This window comes from Scyliorhinus canicula, chromosome 6 (genome assembly GCF_902713615.1).
Source record: "Scyliorhinus canicula chromosome 6, sScyCan1.1, whole genome shotgun sequence".
NCBI classification, from domain to species: domain Eukaryota; kingdom Metazoa; phylum Chordata; class Chondrichthyes; order Carcharhiniformes; family Scyliorhinidae; genus Scyliorhinus; species Scyliorhinus canicula.
The window spans coordinates 22,987,122-23,005,749 of NC_052151.1; the positions used below are offsets into that span (position 1 = coordinate 22,987,122).

The 18,628-nt window shown below is 49.9% G+C and overlaps 1 protein-coding gene across 4 annotated transcripts in view; it reads left to right on the top strand.

Annotated features, from left to right (window-relative positions):
* daam2 (dishevelled associated activator of morphogenesis 2) overlaps window positions 1–18,628 on the top strand; it is a 370,882-nt gene that overhangs the window by 193,618 nt on the left and 158,636 nt on the right. For all 4 annotated transcript variants that reach the window (XM_038799044.1, XM_038799047.1, XM_038799048.1 and 1 more), the window contains exon 4: window positions 18,428–18,502. In XM_038799044.1, the coding sequence (XP_038654972.1) occupies window positions 18,428–18,502 (75 nt within the window). The remainder of the gene's footprint in view (window positions 1–18,427; window positions 18,503–18,628) is intronic.

Consider the following 18,628-nt stretch of genomic DNA (forward strand, 5'->3'; position numbering starts at 1 on the left):
TTGGACAGCATCTTCTGTTCTGAAGGTCCTTTCGGATCTTCTGGTGTTGTAGTTCCTTTTTTGGGGTCTCCTGTTTTGACTCCATTTCCCCCCCGCCTCCCCAAGCTGGGAAACAGCAGACTGAGCCTGATGTCGTTGTCCCATTTAAAATTCTGGCGAAGACGTGCGGTATGGTTCTATAATCGGACAGGAACCGGGTCAATTTTGTATCCAGGGAACCAGACAGCTGTTTCTTCATTCCTGTTTGGAATGTTTGAACTGCCCATTCGGCCAGGCCATTAGACGATGGATGTTATGACACTGATTTGAAATTATTAATGCTGTTTGACTTCATGAATGCCGGAAATTCTCCACTGGTAAAGGGGGGTACCGTTACCAGATACGAGGACCTCTGGTATGCCGTGGTTACAGAAACTTTTTAAAAATAAATTTAGAGTACCCAATTCATTTTTTCCAATTAAGGGGCAATTTAGCGTTGCCAATCCACCTAGCCTGCACATCTTTTGGGTTGTGGGGGCGAAACCCACGCAAACACGGGGAGAATGTGCAAACTCCACACGGACAGTGACCCAGAGCTGGGTTCGAACCTGGGACCTCGGCGCCGTGAGGCAGCAGGGCTAACCCACTGCGCCTCCGTGCTGCCCTGGGTACAGAAACGTTGCCAGAGTTTTTCTATTGTTGCACACGATGCCGTGGGGAACATGTAATGTACTTCCAACCATTTCGCGTGAGCATTGACCATAACCAGGAACATCGAACCCAAGAACGAGCCAGCGAAGGCTATGGCCAAATGAATTAGGTAGGTAGGTCAGGTGTTTATCATGTCGGTGCAGAATCAATGGGCCGAAAGACCTTTTCTGCACTGTATCTTTCTGTGATAGTGATTCTGTGGCCACTGACCTGGGCAGGGAAAGACTACTCGGGCTCCCCACAGGATGATGCCATCTTCTACACTCCGCTCTTGTCGTTTAGTGAGGAAGGGCATCATGTTATCCGTGGGGTGTCCTCGGATTCTGCCACTAAGGATCATGTGGCGCAATTTTACCCGTGTGGGATCCTTCTGGTTCCACACTCGAATCTGCTTCGCAGCTACTGGCAAAATATCCAGGAAGTTCAAGGTCAAGATGACTTCTTTCAATGCTGGCAGAGAGACCAAGCTTGTGAGCAGCAGGAGACGAGGCCCACAGGGAGATCAATCAGCAATCCCACATGGTCATCATGAGGGTTATAGAAACATAGAAACACTAAAAATAGGTGCAGGAGTAGGCCATTCGGCCCTTCGAGTCTGCACCAGCATTCAACATGATCATGGCTGATCATGCAAATTCGGTATCCCACTCCCACTTTCTCTCCAAATCCCTTTGATCCCTTTAGCCGCAAGGGCCACGTCCAGCTCCCTCTTGAATATATCCAAAAAACTGTCCCCAAGTGCTTTCTGTGGTAGAGAATTCCACAAGTTCACAACTCTCTGAGGGAAGAATATCTTCCTCACCTCAGCCCTGAACGGCTTACACCTTATCACTCCCTTATGGGAGAATCTAGAACTAGGGGTCACGGTTTAAAAAATAACGGGTCGCCTATTTCAGACAGGCGTGAGGGGAAATATTTTCTCCGTGGGTCGCGAGTCTTTGGAACTCTCTTCCTCAAAAGGCGGTGGTGGCAGAATCTTTAAGCGCGATAACCTCCCCTCCCCCACAGTGTTCTTTGTGGCGGTGGTTACATCCCGTCGCTGTCAATGGGGTTTATCATTGCTCGTGCCCCTCTCTCTCGCCAGTGGGACTGGAAGATCCTGCCAGCATGAACGGCAAGCAAATCCCGCCATTTGAATTTTTTAGGGCTCAAATAAATAGATAAGCGAGGAGGGTGGGGTGGGGGGGGAGGGGGGGGGGGGGGCGATAGGTTATCGGGGGTAGGCCGAAATGCGGGGTTGAGGTTACAATCAGATAAGCCGTGATCTCATTGAACGGTGCGGAGCAGGCTCGAGGGGCCGAGTGGCCTACTTCATATGTTCGCATGAACGGTCTTCAGGCCCCCCCCCCAAGCTCCTCTGCCATGGGGCGTCGAGAAGGTGGCACTCTGTCGCACGTAACCTCACCAGGCACACCTGCAAAATGAATGCCTGATGTGAAAAGCATTCAGTTCCCTCCCCAGTAACTGGCATTCCTCATCCCCCATATCAATGTGCTGACAAAATAGGAAAACCGTTTAGAAAAGAAAATGGAGCTCGTAAAACATTAGCAGCCATTTGCTAAGATGCAGAACAGGATCGCTACCACATGACAGGCCTTACACAACATCTGTAACCATTTCAGAATCTTGGCACGGTAGAGCGAGACTGAAAGAGGTGTTTTCTTAATAAGAATATTGTAAATACCGAAGCCAACCAACGTCTCCAATATAACGATATAAAATAGGCAGGAGATATATTATAATATGCTACCATTAATATTTATTTAAATTTCTTGGCCTAGGATCTGTAGGGGTTTTCTCCCATGGGGAGGGGAATATGTATTTTGTTAAATAAATAGAAAACTGCAGCTGACTGGGCTTGAGTTGGCATGAAGTCCCATTCCGAGCTGTCAGTCAGGCTTCCAGGATTAAGCCGTCTGCATTCAAACAGCCCCTTTGTCGAACCTTTCACCTTGAGGAAATGTGTTGCACAGATTAAATTGAGTGGCCCAAAGGGGGAACGTTGGACGGGATTTAGACTTAGTCACTAAGAACAAAGTGGCGGAGCTTGGGGTTAACCGAAGAAAGAAGAAGCTATGCAGACTACGCATTCCTTGAATAGGGGGGCAATTTAGAATGACAGTGCGGAACCCTTGTCCGCCCGGCCAAATTTTTCTTCCCCGGTTCCTCGCGCCTCAGCTGGAATCAACGGAAATGAAAATCTGCAGGGTTATATTATGGGAGACTGATCTGTTCTTGTCCGTTTTACACAACCCAACAAAGTCGAAATTCCCCCCAATATGTTTGGAAAACAAAGCTTGGTCTTATTGGCAGACTTCCTCATTTGTTTCTCCTGGAATTGTGACTGTTTATAGCAGCAGAAAAGTTGTGACAGTCATTCAGCCCATCGTGTCTGTGCAGAACTGGTATGATGTAGAAGGAGGCCAATCAGCCCATCGTGTCTGTACAGAACTGGTACGATGTAGAAGGAGGCCATTCAGCCCATCGTGTCTGTGCAGAACTGGTATGATGTAGAAGGAGGCCAATCAGCCCATCGTGTCTGTACAGAACTGGTACGATGTAGAAGGAGGCCATTCAGCCCATCGTGTCTGTACAGAACTGGTACAATGTAGAAGAAGGCCATTCAGCCCATCGTGTCTGTGCAGACCTGGTACGATGTAGAAGGAGGCCATTCAGCCCATCGTGTCTGTGCAGAACTGGTACAATGTAGAAGGAGGCCATTCAGCCCATCGTGTCTGTACAGAACTGGTACAATGTAGAAGGAGGCCATTCAGCCCATCGTGTCTGTGCAGACCTGGTACGATGTAGAAGGAGGCCATTCAGCCCATCGTGTCTGTGCAGAACTGGTACGATGTAGAAGGAGGCCATTCAGCCCATCGTGTCTGTACAGAATTGGTACGACGTAGAATGAGGCCCTTCGGGCCATCATGTCTGCACCGGCTCTCCAAACGAGCATTATGACTTTGCGCCATTCCCTTGCCTTTTCCCCGTACCCCAGAGCATTGTTTCTATTCAAGTAGTCATCTGATACCCTCTGGAATGCCTCCATTGAACCTGCCCACACCACACTTCCAGTTGCTGCAGGCCCCAACCTCCTGCTGTGTGAGAAAGCTTTCTCTCACATCACATTTGCTTCTTTTGCAAACCTCTCGTTCATATTCCTTTTTCGAGGGGGAGAGGTTTTTCCCTCTCTACTCTGTCTCGCCCTCTCTAAAAAGAGTTTTTCATACCAATCCCAGATTCCAGTTCTTGGTCTATCTCTTCTCGTTACAGCAGTTCAAGTGCAAACCCAAGTATTTTTTTAAATGTACTGAAGGTTTGTTTTGCCTCTACCAGACTTTCAGGCAGTGAGTTTCACCCTCTAGGTGAAAAAAAAACTCACCTCAACCTTCCGAATCGTTCTGCCAATTACTTGGAATCTGTACCCCCTGCATGGCCATTGGCTTCTTTGTTCAAGAAAATAGATCCTTCCTATCTCGTCTGCCTGGACCCCTCATCATTTTATACACCTCAGATAGACGTCCCCTCAGCCACCCGGGTGGCCCAGAAGTGGGCCACGTTTCGTCAACTCACCCTTTCCAGTCTGGTGGATGGGGTGAAGGCCGATTTGAAAAGGTGGGACGCCCTCCCTCTGACCTTAACGGAACAGACGGCAAAGATGAAGGTCTTTATTTCTGTTCCAGTGTCTCCAAGTCTTTCTTCCCAAGGCTTTCTGTTGTTTGGGCTGGTAAGACTCCGTGGGTTCAAAGGATGTTTTTTTGAAAGGGATAGGCAGTTGGAGGGGATGGCACTACAGAATCTATTGGCATATGCTATTACTTGGCGGCAAATATTAATCCGGTGCGGGGGGTGGTTAAAGGATCCAGATTCTATATGGGGACTGATGGACGAGGATTTGTGCGTAGGGTCTAGTCTGAGTGCTCTGGTTACCTCCAGTTAAACCATCAAAGGGGAAGGCAGCCTCTAGTCATCTGGGACTTTACCTGACAGCACCCCTGCCTTTTTCCCCTGCCAGGTTCTCTTTGGGCACAGTGGTGATAGACACTTTGAGGATTTGGAATCAGTTTTGGCAATATTTTAATAATAATAATCTTTATTGTCACAAGTAGGCTTACATTAACACTGCAATGAAGTTACTGTGCAAATCAAACTGGACTCCATGTCATTGTTGGCTCCGATCTGCAGGAACCATGGGCGGGGATTCTCCTTCGCCCGGTGGCAAAATTGGGAACGGTGATCGGGCGGAGAATGGCTCCCGACGGCGAAATCGGGGCAGGTGCCGGTTTGATGCCGGTTCGGGATGCTCCGCCCCTCCAAATTGGCATCATCGGGACATGCGTAGCGTGCAGTCGCAACCTCATCTGAGCGTCACCAGCCGGCCCACCGGCGAAGCTCTGCCCCCCGATGGGCGGAGTTCCTGACGGTGCGGGCCACGTGTGGTCCCAGTGGTTGGGAGCCTGGCTTGCTGGCTGCGGACAGCGGCCAGCGCCGCCACACTCATGATCCGTGCCACTGGTCGGGGGGCTTCTGTTTCGGCTGGGGGGGGGGGGGGGGGGGTCGTGGTAGATTTTTATGGCCGGGGTGGGCAGGTACGCAGTCCAGCATGGCCGGCGCCGTGTTTTCCGGCGTGACCGGTTGGGGGGTGTCAGCTGCGCGGCTGCAGCTTGTCAGCCCTGTGCATGTGCGGCCCGGGACCCGGCAATTCTCCGGCTATTTTCCGCACGATCCGCGGGTGTTTCACGCTGCGCCGTGCTAGCCCCTCACTGGTACTGGAATTGGTGAGGGTTTTGCGCCGGTTTTCCCATTGTGAATCACCATGGATCCTCCGTTGGCACCGGCGCTCAGACAGGAACGGAGAATCCAGCCACATATGTTTGTGCCGTCTGGCTTAGATTCATCGTTCAGGGCATGGGAGAGGGAGAGGTTTAGGGACATATTTCTGGAGAGGAGGTTCACCGGTCTATACAAGTTGTTTGATACGTTCCAGTTCCCGAGAGGGACTATATTCAGGTACTTTGATTTTTTTTATGCGTGGAGCTTCCTTCATTTCCCCTGGTACCGTTGCCTACACTTATGGACAGAGTCCTGTCCTTGGCTGAGTTGGGGGAGTGAAAGATTTTGGATGTCCGTGGGCAGATGTTGGCGACAGAGCAGGCATCATTGAAGGAAGTAAAGAGGAGGGTGGGAGGGTGGGCTGGGTTTGTTCTTTGAGGGGGGTATGGACTGAGGCTCTTCACAGGGTTAACTTCATCTCCTTGTGTGCAAGGTTAAGACTGATCCAATTCAAGATAGTGTACACGGCGCACCTGACTAGGGTGTCTATAAGCGGGTTATTCTCGGGCGTGGAGGGTGCTCTACGAGGCTGGCGAATCACATGTATGTGTTTTGGTTTTGCCCTAAGCTTGTTTGTGTCAAAACTGAAGACCTAGAAACTATGTCGAGGATTTGGGGCATCAGCTGGAAATGTGCCCATTGGTGTATCGGACTCGCCAGTGCTGCAGACGGGGATGAAGGCAGATGTCCTAGCCTTCGCCTCGCTAATAGCCCAGAGGCACGTTCTGCTTGGGTGGAGGTCCCTGGTGCTGCCTAAGGCTTTGGCTTGGGGCTGGGGACCTGGTGAATTTCTGCGTTTGGCAAAGATCGTGTATCCCATGATATGAAATGATAATCGCTTATTGTCACGAGTAGGCTTCAATGAAGTTACTGTGAAAAGCCCCTAGTCGCCACATTCCGGCGCCTGTCCGGGGAGGCTGGTACGGGAATCGAACCGTGCTGCTGGCCTGCTTGGTCTGCTTTAAAAGCCAGCGATTTAGCCTGGTGAGCTAAACCAGCCCCAGCCATGAGAGGGGGGTGGGGGGGCATCGGTGGAAGGCTTCCACTCGAGGTGGCTGCCCTTCATCTCCTTTTTGAGGGGACTGGTTACCGTCAGCTCTTGGGGAGGTGGAGGTGTTGGTTTGTCTTTTTTTTAAGACTGATTTTATTTTCTTTGTTGGGGGGGAGGGGGAGGGGGAGGGGGAGGACTGGATGGGTGTACTTCGGCAATAATATGGGGTTGGGATTTGTAATGTTTTTGAGTTTGTAATAGTGAAAATGTCCTTTGAATAAAAATATTTTCAAAAAAAGTTCCCCTCAGCCTCCCATGCTCCAAAGAAAATAACCTCAGCCTATATCCAGTCTTTGCTCACAGATAAATTCTGCATTCCTGGCAAGATCCTTGTAAATCTCCTCTGTTTCCTCTCTAGTGCAATCACTTCTTTCCTGTAATGTGTTGACCAGAACTGTATGCAGGACTGGAATCGTTCACTCTGTTTCTCTCTTCACTGATGCTGCCAGACCTTCTGTTTGCAGCATTTTCTGTTTTCATTATGGTGTTTTTTTTCAGTATGACCTCCCTGCTCTTACACTCTGTGCCTCGGCTAAGAAGGGATGCCTTCTTAATCACCTTCAATTGCCCCGCTACCTTCAGGAATCTATTCACCTGAAGGCAGCACGGTGGCGGAGTGGGTTAGCACTGCGGACTCACGGCGCCGAGGTTCCAGGTTCGATCCCGGCTCTGGGTCACTGTCCGTGTGGAGTTTGCACATTCTCCCCGTGTTTGCGTGGGTTTCGCCCCCACAACCCGAAAATGTGCAGGCTAGGTGGATTGGCCGTGCTAAATTGCCCCTTAATTGGAAATAATGAATTGGGTACTCTAAATTAAAAAAAAAAGGAATCTATTCACCTGTGCTTCAAAGTCCCTCTATTCCTCCACACTTCTCAGCATCTTACCGTTTATTCTCTATTCCCTCAATGCCTTATTTGTCCATCCCAAGTGTGTTACCTCACTTCTTCTGATTGAATTCCTGTTGCCACTAACTGCCCACCGGATGAGTCCATTAATACCTTCTGCAATCTACAGCTTCGTCCTCAATCTCAACCACATGGCTAATTTTTTATATCATCTGCAAACCTCTCAATTGCGTCCCCTACATTTAAGTGTAAGTCATTGACGTCTACCATTGAACAAACAGCAAGGGACCCAGTACCGAGCCCAGTTTATGTTACACATTTCAATACACGAGGAAACAAGCTTCCTGAATAAGCCGGTCACAATGGCCTCAGTATTGCTCTGTTTTTTCTGCCAAGGTGCCTCTGACTCTCGGCGCCCAGGTCAAGTCCAGGGAGCAGAGGAGAAATGAAAAATAGCAGGATTTCCGTGTGTTTGCCTAAGAAACGGTCACCACTGCAAATGTGGAACAGAAAATATTGTAGAAACACAGTCGGTCACCTGTGAGGAGAAGAAAGAAGTTAAATCTTCAGGTACAGGTTATTCGCCAGACATTGAAAAAATATAGGTGAGCGGATTTTAAAAAGGAATGGATCAAAGAGAAGCAAGGGGAGGAATCAAGTTGGCACATGAGCAACATACATACGGACGAATTTGACGAATTCGAATCAATTTTAATATTATTCCCGAGTTTAAAGTTGAAATCTTCAGACCTCATTGAATGTTCCCACCCAGCAGCGTGAGGTCAGATGGGCACGAAATAACACTGGTTTTTAAACTTCTGAGAGGGAGGACGGAGGTGAGCCTTGTCCCAGGGTGTACATTGGGACAGATACTGCTGGCTGACCCCAGTGCGGGGGTGTGGTTGAGCCGGGGGGAGGGGACCTCCTCTGGGATGGGGGTTGCGGCTGGCGTGTGTCGTCCTGAAGCCTGCAGGCTGTGTATTTTCAGATGTTCTCAGAGTGCCGTTTCATCCTGCAGGCTGTGTTATCAGGAAACAAAAATTAGTGCCGAGTTACACATGTGCCAGTGGCATTGGGGGGGGGGGGGGGGGGGGGGGGGGGGGTTATGGGGCGCCTGTGGGTGCAGGGCTGATGAGCTGGAGAGAAGGGTGTGATGAGGCTGAGGGAAGCCGGCCTAAAGGGCTGCTTGGATGAGACCCCGTAATATAAGATGGGAAGGTGACCAGCCTGGGGTGTGATGTGTTGGGTAAGCTGGGTCTGCGAGGACTGCGTTTACCATAGCAGTGAGAGAGACAGGCTACCAACACTTGGAGAAATGCAACTCTATTTTATTGAACTACCAACTGTTAAACATACTTTAACTGTGGGCTGACACTATGCTGAGTTGACTGGAGACCTGAGACTAACCTGACCAGACTATCTTACTACCACATGGTGGATGTTCGTGTTGTTGCTCACGAGCTCTGGCTGTCTCAGAGGCTGAATCCCAAGAGGGCGGGAAAACTCGTGCCCTCTGGCTTTATAGTGGCCGTGTCCTGTCTGGTGATTGGCTGCTGTGTTCTGTGTGTTCATTGGTCATCCTGTGTGTCAATCAATGTCTGTCTGTGCACCATCATATACTTATGTGTATATTATGACAGGGTGGGGAAAGGTGGGGCAGGGATTGGGGCGGGGGGGGGCTGGGTAAGAATTTAAAATTCACGGATTGGCTTTCCAGGAGCCTGACAGCAATGAGATCTCAGGGTGATGCACCATCGTGATCCCTCTGCCACCAAGGGAGGCGGTCCACTTGAAAACCAGGTCCTCAGGGTGCTGGGCCTGGGGAGTCCTCGGGCTGGGTTCTCCGCCCCGCCACGCCACATTTCTCTTTCAGCACGCCGACGGGATGCTCCATTACGCCGGCTGGTCAATGGGGTTTCCCATTGTGGTGCAGGCCCCACGCTGTCGGGAAACCGCCGGTCTGCCGGCAAAATGGATCATCCCGCCGGCGGAGAATCCAGCCCCTTGTGTCTGCTGAGCCTGTCACTGCAGGAGGGTGATGGTGACTTGCAGTGAGGAGTTTTGGGCCTACATCCCTTAGTCTCATAGCATTAAAAGTGGATTAGGGACAAGGGCCTCGGGATCAATGATTAAGGCCAGAGTCCTACCAGGATGTATGTAACTCTCGGTTTGAGTGGGCCTAACCAATTCCCTTATATCAAGGGCCTGTGAGAGAAGCTGTGACCAAAGGGGGTGAAGACCTATCTCAGTGGGAGGAGGGTCAAAGACAGTGAGAGTGATCAAGAAGAGGTTTTAATAAGGTGACAAGTGCAATTGTGATATTTCATGATGACCCCCAACTATCTGTGCCTAACGTCCCCCATGCCCACTCAGTGCCCCTCCAGCTCCTTAGCCTTGCGAACCCTCCCACTATGCCTTGGTGTATTCCCAGGACGCACATCAGAAGTGGAAATGCCCTGCATGGTGGCACAGCGGTTATCACTAGCTGCCTCATAGCACCAGGGACCCGGGTTCAATTCCGGCCTCGGGTGACTGTGTGAAGTTTGCACTTTCTCCCCGTGTCTGAATGGGTTTCTCCCCACAGTCCAGGAATGTGCAGGTGAGGTGAGGTTACAATGTTACGGGGATAGGGCCTAGGTAGGGTGCTCTTTCAGAGGGTCGGTGCAAATCCAGTGGACCGAATGGCCTTCTTCTGCATTGAAGGGATTCTATGTTCAAGCTGAAGAGACAGAGAAAGAAGACAGTTAGTGGAATGTCAAACTAAGGATCTTGACTCCTTTCGAGGAGAGGGCTATCGAGTTCGCAGGGGAGGATCAGGACCAGGCCCGCATAGATACCGAGGATGGCCTGCGGGAGCCACTGCACCGTTATCCAGATGGCCAGTCTCAAGTAAGTTTTATGCTGTCCAAACCTTTGACCAGGCCATGTACTAAAATCTTGCAGGAACAATAACCAAAGAGCAGGTCCAGTTGTCCTCCCACCGACAGTCAGTAGTCTGCTGGATCTCAGGACTCAGTTGTGTCCCAGTCAGGTACGTGCCTTTGGACAAGTGCATCCCTCAGTTCCTGGAGATGCAAGGGCAGAGACAGGAATACCAGGAGGGCAGAGACTACAAGGTCGATTGGAGGAGCCCCAAAACATTCAGTTGCAGAAGATGTAGTCAGCGCTGCGTGGCATCCAGGCCATCACTGCAAGGCTGGCGTCTGCAATGGAAAGCCTGGGGCAAGATGTCAGAACCATGACTGGAGACCATCGAAGCATGGCTCAGTCCCTGAGGACCATGGCTGAGGGGGTCGACACTGTGCTGCAGACAATGGTGGAATTCCAGGACTGGTAGCACCAGATGACATTAAGGCTTCTGGAGCTCACTCCAGCTGCCCCTCCATTCCACGGAGTAACCCAGGAGACCACGAGCACCTGGAAGGAAGAGGAAGAGCTGGAGCACTTCCCGGCACCTTCTATCCAGGAGAGGCTGAGAGTGACCAGCCCTTCTGAATCCCCCCCTTCCTGACAGCGGCATATCGCAGGGGCAGCGGGCAGAACATGGTGACGCAGCAGCATCAGTGCCACCTGAATGTAGGCTGGGGCCCTCCAGGGGCCGGCACTCCAGAGATAGCCAGCCAAGGGCATCGCAGGCACCAGGGCATGGAGTACAGAGAATCCCTACAGCGCAGAAGGAGGCCATTCCGCTAGTGAGTCTGCACGGACCCTCCGAAAGAGCACCCTACCTCGGCCCACTCTCCCGCCTGTGATCTATGATCTATCCCTATAACCCAGCGCATTGATCATGACCAATCCACCTAACCTGAATGTCATTGGACAGTGGGACTAAGGGGAAATTTAGTATGGCCTATCCACCTGACCTCCACATCTTGGGACTGTGGGAGGAAACCAGAAGAAAGCCAGCGTAGGCACAGAGAGAATGTGCGTCAGCCGAGGCTATGTATTGAAGTCTCTGGCGTGGGAACTGAATCCACAACAGAGTGTTACCTGTTGAACCGCAGAGGAGCTCACAGTCCGAGGTCTTTCCAAACTACATTGCTTTAGGGTCTGAGCTTATGGATTTCTCCACAGTCTCTTGCTGCCCTTTGCTGTGCCATGTTGGTGAGCTGCGATGCGGGAGCGCATGACTTCAATAACGCCACAGTGTATACCACTGTTCATTCACTATGCTGGCCAGAATCTTTACTAATGGGGAAGTACTGCAGATCACCACACAGCACAGCAAACGAGTTTAATGGAAAGCACCGTGTCCCTTACTAACAGTTTAACAGCCGAGGCTTATCTGAGTCAGATGATCGTCAGGGTGGGAGAAAGAAACGGGCAAAATATTCGGGCCCTGCAGTGCCCCCTGATGGAGCTTTGAGTATCTGAGGGTTAACTTGCTCCGTGTAACAAAGTGACGCAGTGTTTCTCAGGAAAGCTGTCGAAGCCCAACCTGTTACTGCGGAGAAATGAGCCTCGGTGAATCTCATCCATTCTTCGTGCCTGTGTAGTGAGCTGGCTGTTCGGCTGTGGGAAGCATCCCCATTGCAGGCAACAGGTGATTCTCACTGAATGGTGAACAGGAGCGGGAGCCTTTCACTGTTCATTTTGACCCTGTGTGGATGATGCCGCCTGCAGCTTCCCATATCTGATAACAACCTAATCCAGCACAAACTGGGGATAGAAATCTTCACCTGTGCGCCTCACTACCAACGCCCCGTGAACGCCCTCTCAAAACGGCACTGGATGCTTGACGTATGTGCTGAATGGTGAGATAAACCTGCTCATATTTTACTTGGCAGGGGTTCCACTTATAGGGAAAAATAGCTCTGGCAGGTTTCCCTGGCTTCCCCCTCGGCAATCGAAATTTGACCACATTGACCACAACTTTTATTAATTGTACTTGTATTGCATGATGCAATTCCCTTTCCAGTCAGGAATCTGTCCAGTGGTCTAGTGATGACACACGGCGTATCAGCAGCCATTGAAAATGTCAGCAGCCTGTGCCCTTGAGGCAGTGGCATAGTGGTATTGTCACTGGGCTAGTAATCCAGACCCTCAGGGCAATTCTCTGGGGACCTGAGTTCATATCCCACCAGGGCAGATGGTGAAATTTGAATTCAGTGAAAATCTGGAATTGCAAGTCTAATGATGACCATAAAACCATTGGTCGATTGTCGTAAATACCCATCTGGCTCATTAACATTCTTAAGGGAAGAAAATCTGTCGACCTTACCCGGTCTGGCCTACATGTGACTGTCAATAGCAACGTGGTTGAATCTTAACTGGCCCCTCAAGGGCAATTAGGGATGGACAATAAATGCTGGCACAGCCTGTGACGCCCACGTCCCATGAACAATTTAAAAAAAACATTTACGGGATGTGGGTGTTGCTGGCGAGGCCAGTATTTATTGCACATCCCGAGTCACCCTTGAGTGGTGGTGAGCTGCCTTCTTGAACTGCGGCAGTTCCTGAGGTGTAGGTACACCCACAGTGCTTTTAGGGAGGGAGTTCCTGCATTTTGACCCAGTGACCGTGAAGGAATGGCGATGTATTTCCAAGTCAGGGTGGTAGTGTCCTGGGGGTCCCCATTTGCCTGCTGTCCTTATCCTTCTATATGGTAGCAGTTGTGGGCTTGGAGGCTGCTGTGTAAGGAACCTTGATGAGTTCCTGCAGTGCATCTTGTAGATGGTACACACGGCTACGTCACTGGTGGAGGGAGTGGACCTCAACCAACTCTCCCCTGAGTCAATACTTTCCAAAGTACACAAATCCAGCTCCTCATCTTTGAGTCGGGAACATGCGTTAAACCAGGATTCTGGCCCTCCGCTGAACCTTTCCCAATGATGTAACCAGGAGGGAGGGCCAGAATTTGGACAGAGTATTCTGGGCGACCTTTCCCATCAATCCCGGTGAGATCTGAATTGAGTAAACATTTGGAATTACAAATCTGATGATGCCCATGAAACCATTTGTTGATTATCGTAAAAACCCCTCCGTTTCACTAATGGGAAGGAAATCTGCTATCCTTACCTGGCCTGACCTACATGTGACTCCAAACCCACAGCAATGTGGTTGAATTGTAAATGTCCTCAGGCAATATATGCTGTCTCACCCGGCAACACCTCGATTTTAAATCTTGATCTTCCCCGAAGGGAACAAAGTCACCGAGGGAGCGCATTTGGCCACGTGATTCCGGGCCAAGAAACCCGAACGGGGATTCAGGTCCGAGGCCACACATAGCCCCGTTTATGAGGAGCTCCGCTTGCCGGAACGCCCCGTTGCAGATCTCCGAGGCCCACAAAAAAATCCCTGACCTGCCCCGCCCAGCCCTAACGCAATATGAGAGGGTCCCCTGGCCAACCCCCTCACCCCTCAACACCCACACCGAGCAAGCCCGATCGCACAAAAAGTACCAACCTGACAATGCCCCTTCCCTGACAGTGTCACCTTGGCAGTGCCAGGCTGGCACCCAGGTGGCATCACCCTGTCCAAAGGGCATGCAGCTGGCGGCCTCCCCTCACCGAGTGCCATTCCGTCTGGTCCCCGCTTGTGGGAACCTGTATCAAATGGTGCTCAGCCGAGGTCTCCAAGGAGAAGGGATTGAATCCCAAAGCTTCAGGTACCTTGGGAATCTCCACATGAGAGTAATGCTAACTGCCTCGCTCTAATATGCAGATTTGCCAAAAGGTGATCCTGCCCATTGTGGGCGGGATTCTCCTTGCAACCTCTCTGCCAGGTTGCGAGCTGGGTAGATCCTGGTAGCGGGGTCTCCCGGCTTTCAACGGTCAGGCTGCGCCACGGCGAGATGCTTTTCCGACACAGCGTGGCCGGAGGATCGCGTCCCACGTCTTTTCCAAGTTCCTCCATGACCTCGCTGCTCCCTAACCCTGTAAACTGCTCCAGCCTCACAATCGTCCGAGGGCTCTGGACTCTTGCACATGGCTGATTTTTAAAAAATCGTTGCGCCATTGACGGTCCTGTGTTCAGCTGCAACTCCACTATTCCCTCCTTAAAACGTGTAAATTAAGGTACAGGCAGCAGAAGTTTGAATGAGCTCAAGTTTACTAAGGACACAAGGTGGGTTGAGGGGGGGGGGTGGGTCGGTCAGACGCGCATTGAAACGTTCTAGACTGGGGGCAACAATGATGTGAGTGCGGGTTTCAGCAGCAAAGTTGGGCGAGGTGTTATGGAGCAGCAGTATTCACGCAGGATAATGCTCCCCAGCACTACCTGTCGGTTTGCAAAATGGTACTTAATGAGGTGGAAAGAAGAAAAAAAATAACTTGGAATTCATATTAAAGTTTTCATGACCAGAGAATGTCCCTCTGCTTTCCACAGTCAATGAATTACTTATGAACTGTAGTCACTGTTGTTACGTAGGGAAACATCCTTAATTCAGAACGTGCCTGCAGTCAGAGATTGGAGACTGAACTGAAAGACTTCCTGGGGCTGCCACAGTCTAACTCACAGTACATCAATTACCCATCTTTGACGTTGACTTTCAAAAGAGCTTGCCTTTGTAAAGCATCTGCATCTCATCTCAGAAGCATCTCACTCGTAGTGAATTAATTTGAAATACAATGCACACAGCTGGAGCACACAAGCAGCAAGGAGATGAATGAAGAACTCACCTGTGACTAATGGTGTGTTTCAGCTTTTCTTTATTTTCACGTTATGAAAAGCCCCGGGTGGAAGCGTCCCGTGCTGCCTGTTACAGAAGTGGACAGGGCAGTGAGGTCCCTACACCGAGGCTGTGTCAAGTGAGAAATGAAATGAAAATTGCTTATTGTCACAAGTAGGCTTCAAATTAAGTTACTGTGAAAAGCCCCTAGTCGCCTCATTCCGGCGCCTGTTCGGGGAGGCTGGTACGGGAATTGAACCCATGCTGCTGGCCTGCCTGGGTCTGCTTTCAAAGCCAGCTCTTTAGCCCTGTGCTAAACCAGCCCCTAAGTTAATTGGACTGAGTTCAAATTCAGCTCCACGTCCCTGAGTCAGGGTCGAAAACTCCCAAACGCAACCCATCGATTCCTGTTGGAAACTGCTTGTGTGGCTAGCACAGTACAGGCCCTTCGGCCCATGATGTTGTGCCGACCATTCATCCTACTCTAAGATCAACCTAACCTACACCCCTTCAATTTCCTGCTGTCCAATTTCCTGCCTGTCCAAGAGTCGCTTAAATGTCCCCAATGACTCTGACTCCACCACCTCCGCTGGCAGTGCATTCCACACCCCCACCACTCTCTGTGTAAAGAACCGACCTCTGACATCTCCCCTATACCTTCCTCCAATCACCTTAAAACTATGTCCCCTCGTGACAGCCATTTCCGCCCTGGGGAAAAGTCTCTGGCTATAATATGATTATAGTTGATCGGACATCTCATGCCTTTTCCACCCACTATCCCCATAACTTTTTATTATTATTAATCATACTCCAGGTGCTGTCTAACCAAGATCCGAAAGAATTGAAGGAAAACCTTACTACCCCAGTACTCAAATCCTCTGGCGATAAAGGCTAACATTCCATCAGTCTTTCTAATATTGTGCTGCACCTGCATGACTAAATCAGCCTCCTCATAGGAAAAGGCCATTCGGACCATCAAATCTGTACTGGCTCTTTCGAAGAGTAATCCAGTTAGTTGCGCTCCCCTGCTCTTTCCCCTCGGTGCTATGTCTTTTCGTCCGACGTCATTTCGTCCAACGACACTTCGTCCACGTCTTTTGGTCCAACGTCTTTTTGTCCACCCGTCTTTTGGTCCAACGTCACTTCGTCCAATTATCCAATTACAAATAGTTTAATTTAGTTTTTCAATGTTACTGCTCAAGGATCCTCTCCACCTATTTCGCCTCTTGAGGTTGAGTTCTGCATTTGTGCTGCTTGATCTCCAGACATTTTTAAGATAAGCTGCAGGATATTCGCCCATGTATGCTCCAGCGTGATGAGAGCTATTGTATCTGATGGAATATTTGATCATTTCAGACCTGTAATGTCAGAACCCACTGCCAACCAGAGGTTTTAATCACTCGACGAAAATCGAGTTTAAATCTGCTTCTTTCAGAACTGCACTCATTGTCTAAATCCAATTAGACTCCCACTTATATCTGTGTCTGTCGGAAATGTAGAATATCAAATCATCTTGTCCTCTCCCCATTATTCTCTCTCGGGTACAGTTCTGGAAATCTAACTTTTAGGGAATTTCGGGAATTTACAATTTACATCAATTTTAAGTAATTTCGGGAATTTTAATTAGTAAACTTTTAGATTTGTTAACTGCATTTTTAGATTTTTTAACTTTTTAACTGCATTTTTCAACTTGCATTTTACTTGCATTTTATCAATTACTTGCGTTTTAGCAATTAAATTCACTTGCTGTATTGTACTTGCATTTTGCTGTATTGTACTTGCATTTTATCAATTAAATGGTTTTATACGGAATTAATTTGTAATTGGATAATTGGACGAAGTGACGTTGGACCAAAAGACGGGCGGACAAAAAGACGTTGGACCAAAAGACGTGGACGAAGTGTCGTTGGACGAAGTGACGTCGGACGAAAAGACGCGACACGTTCCCCTCATACCCCTGCAATTTTTCTCCTCCCGTTACTCCTGGATCAGTGTCCACCTGCAGTCCACATCCGACCACTCATTGCGCAAAAAATGTTTTTCCTCGCATCACCTCTGGTTCGTTTGCCACGTCACATTAATCCTGAGTCATGTCAAAGAACTACATGAATTTAAACAGCTCCATCAAATTTCCTCTCTGCTCCAGGGAGAGTAACCCTAGATTTTACAGGCGATCCACAAAACCCTCATCTCGGAAACCATTCCAGTGATTCAGTGACCCCCTCCCTCTGGTTCAGTAATGTCATTTCGGGATAGAAAGCAGCCATCCTTGCCTGTCTGGCCTTCTGAAATGGCCTAGAGTGGGGCACAGCGATTACCACTACTGCCTCACATAGCCAGGGACCCGGATTCGATTCCGGCCTTGGGTAACTGTGCTGCACTGTTCTATGTATTAAATGACGGAGCCGGGTCGATGGGCCGAAAGATCCACTCCCGTTCCTATGTTCCTATTATGGCATTCAGAAGAGAATTGGATCATTTTATGAGAAAGAACAATTTGTAGGGCTGTGGGGAAAAGTGTGGGGGGGGGGGGGGGGGGGGGGGAGTGACACTGGGTGAATTGCTTTTGTAGAGAGCTAGCGAGGGCACAAGAAGCTGAATGGCCTCCTGCTGGGGTGAAACCGTTCCACCATTATGTCCTGCTGTAGTGGAATACCTTGCTGCTCTGTACATTATAGAATCCCTACAGTGCAGAAGGAGACCATTCAGCCCATTAAACCTGCACTGACCCTCCGAAGGAGCACCCTACCTAGGCCCATGCCCCCCCCCCCCCCCCCCCTCTCTCTCCATAACCCCACTTAACCCTTTGGATACTAAGTGCAGAAGGAGGCCATTCGGCCCAACGAGTCTGCACCGACCAACTTGAGCCCTCACTTCCATCCTAACCCCGTAACCCAATAACTCCTCCTAACCTTTTTGGTCACTAAGGACAATTTATCATGGCCAATCCACCTAACCTGCCCATCTTTGGATTGTGGGAGGAAACCGGAGCACCCGGAGGAAACCCAGGCAGACACGGGGAGAAAGTGCAGACTCCGCACAGACAGTGACCCGAGGCCAGAATTGGAGCTGGGTCCCTGACGCTGTGAGGCAGCAGTGCTAACCTCTGTGCCATTGTGCCTGTCCCGTACCAGCCTCCCCAGACAGGCGCCGGAATGTGGTGACTAGGGGCTTTTCACAGTAACTTAATGGAAGCCTACTCGTGACGATAAGCGATTTTCATTTTAAATTTTCATTTTCATTTTTCATTTCACCCAAAGAACGAGGGGGGAAACCACTGACATGAAACCACTCTACAATTCTGTGTAATTGCAATACAGTACCTTGACATTTATGTGCTGGTGAGTGGAAAAATATTATAATCTAAATTTTAACTACATGTCGCGCCTTGCTTTCTAGGAACAAGATGACCCCAACAAGCAGGCCACCAGTTGGCCTGATTACTACATTGACCGCATCAACTCCATGGCTGCAGTAAGTGAAATGTTTTCGACGCAAACTCTGCCATCACTGCTCTGTTAATCTGTCAATACATCTGTCGAGTTGCTGGAGAATTTGCCACCTGACTATCTAGTCATACGATCCCCTTTGCTGCGATTA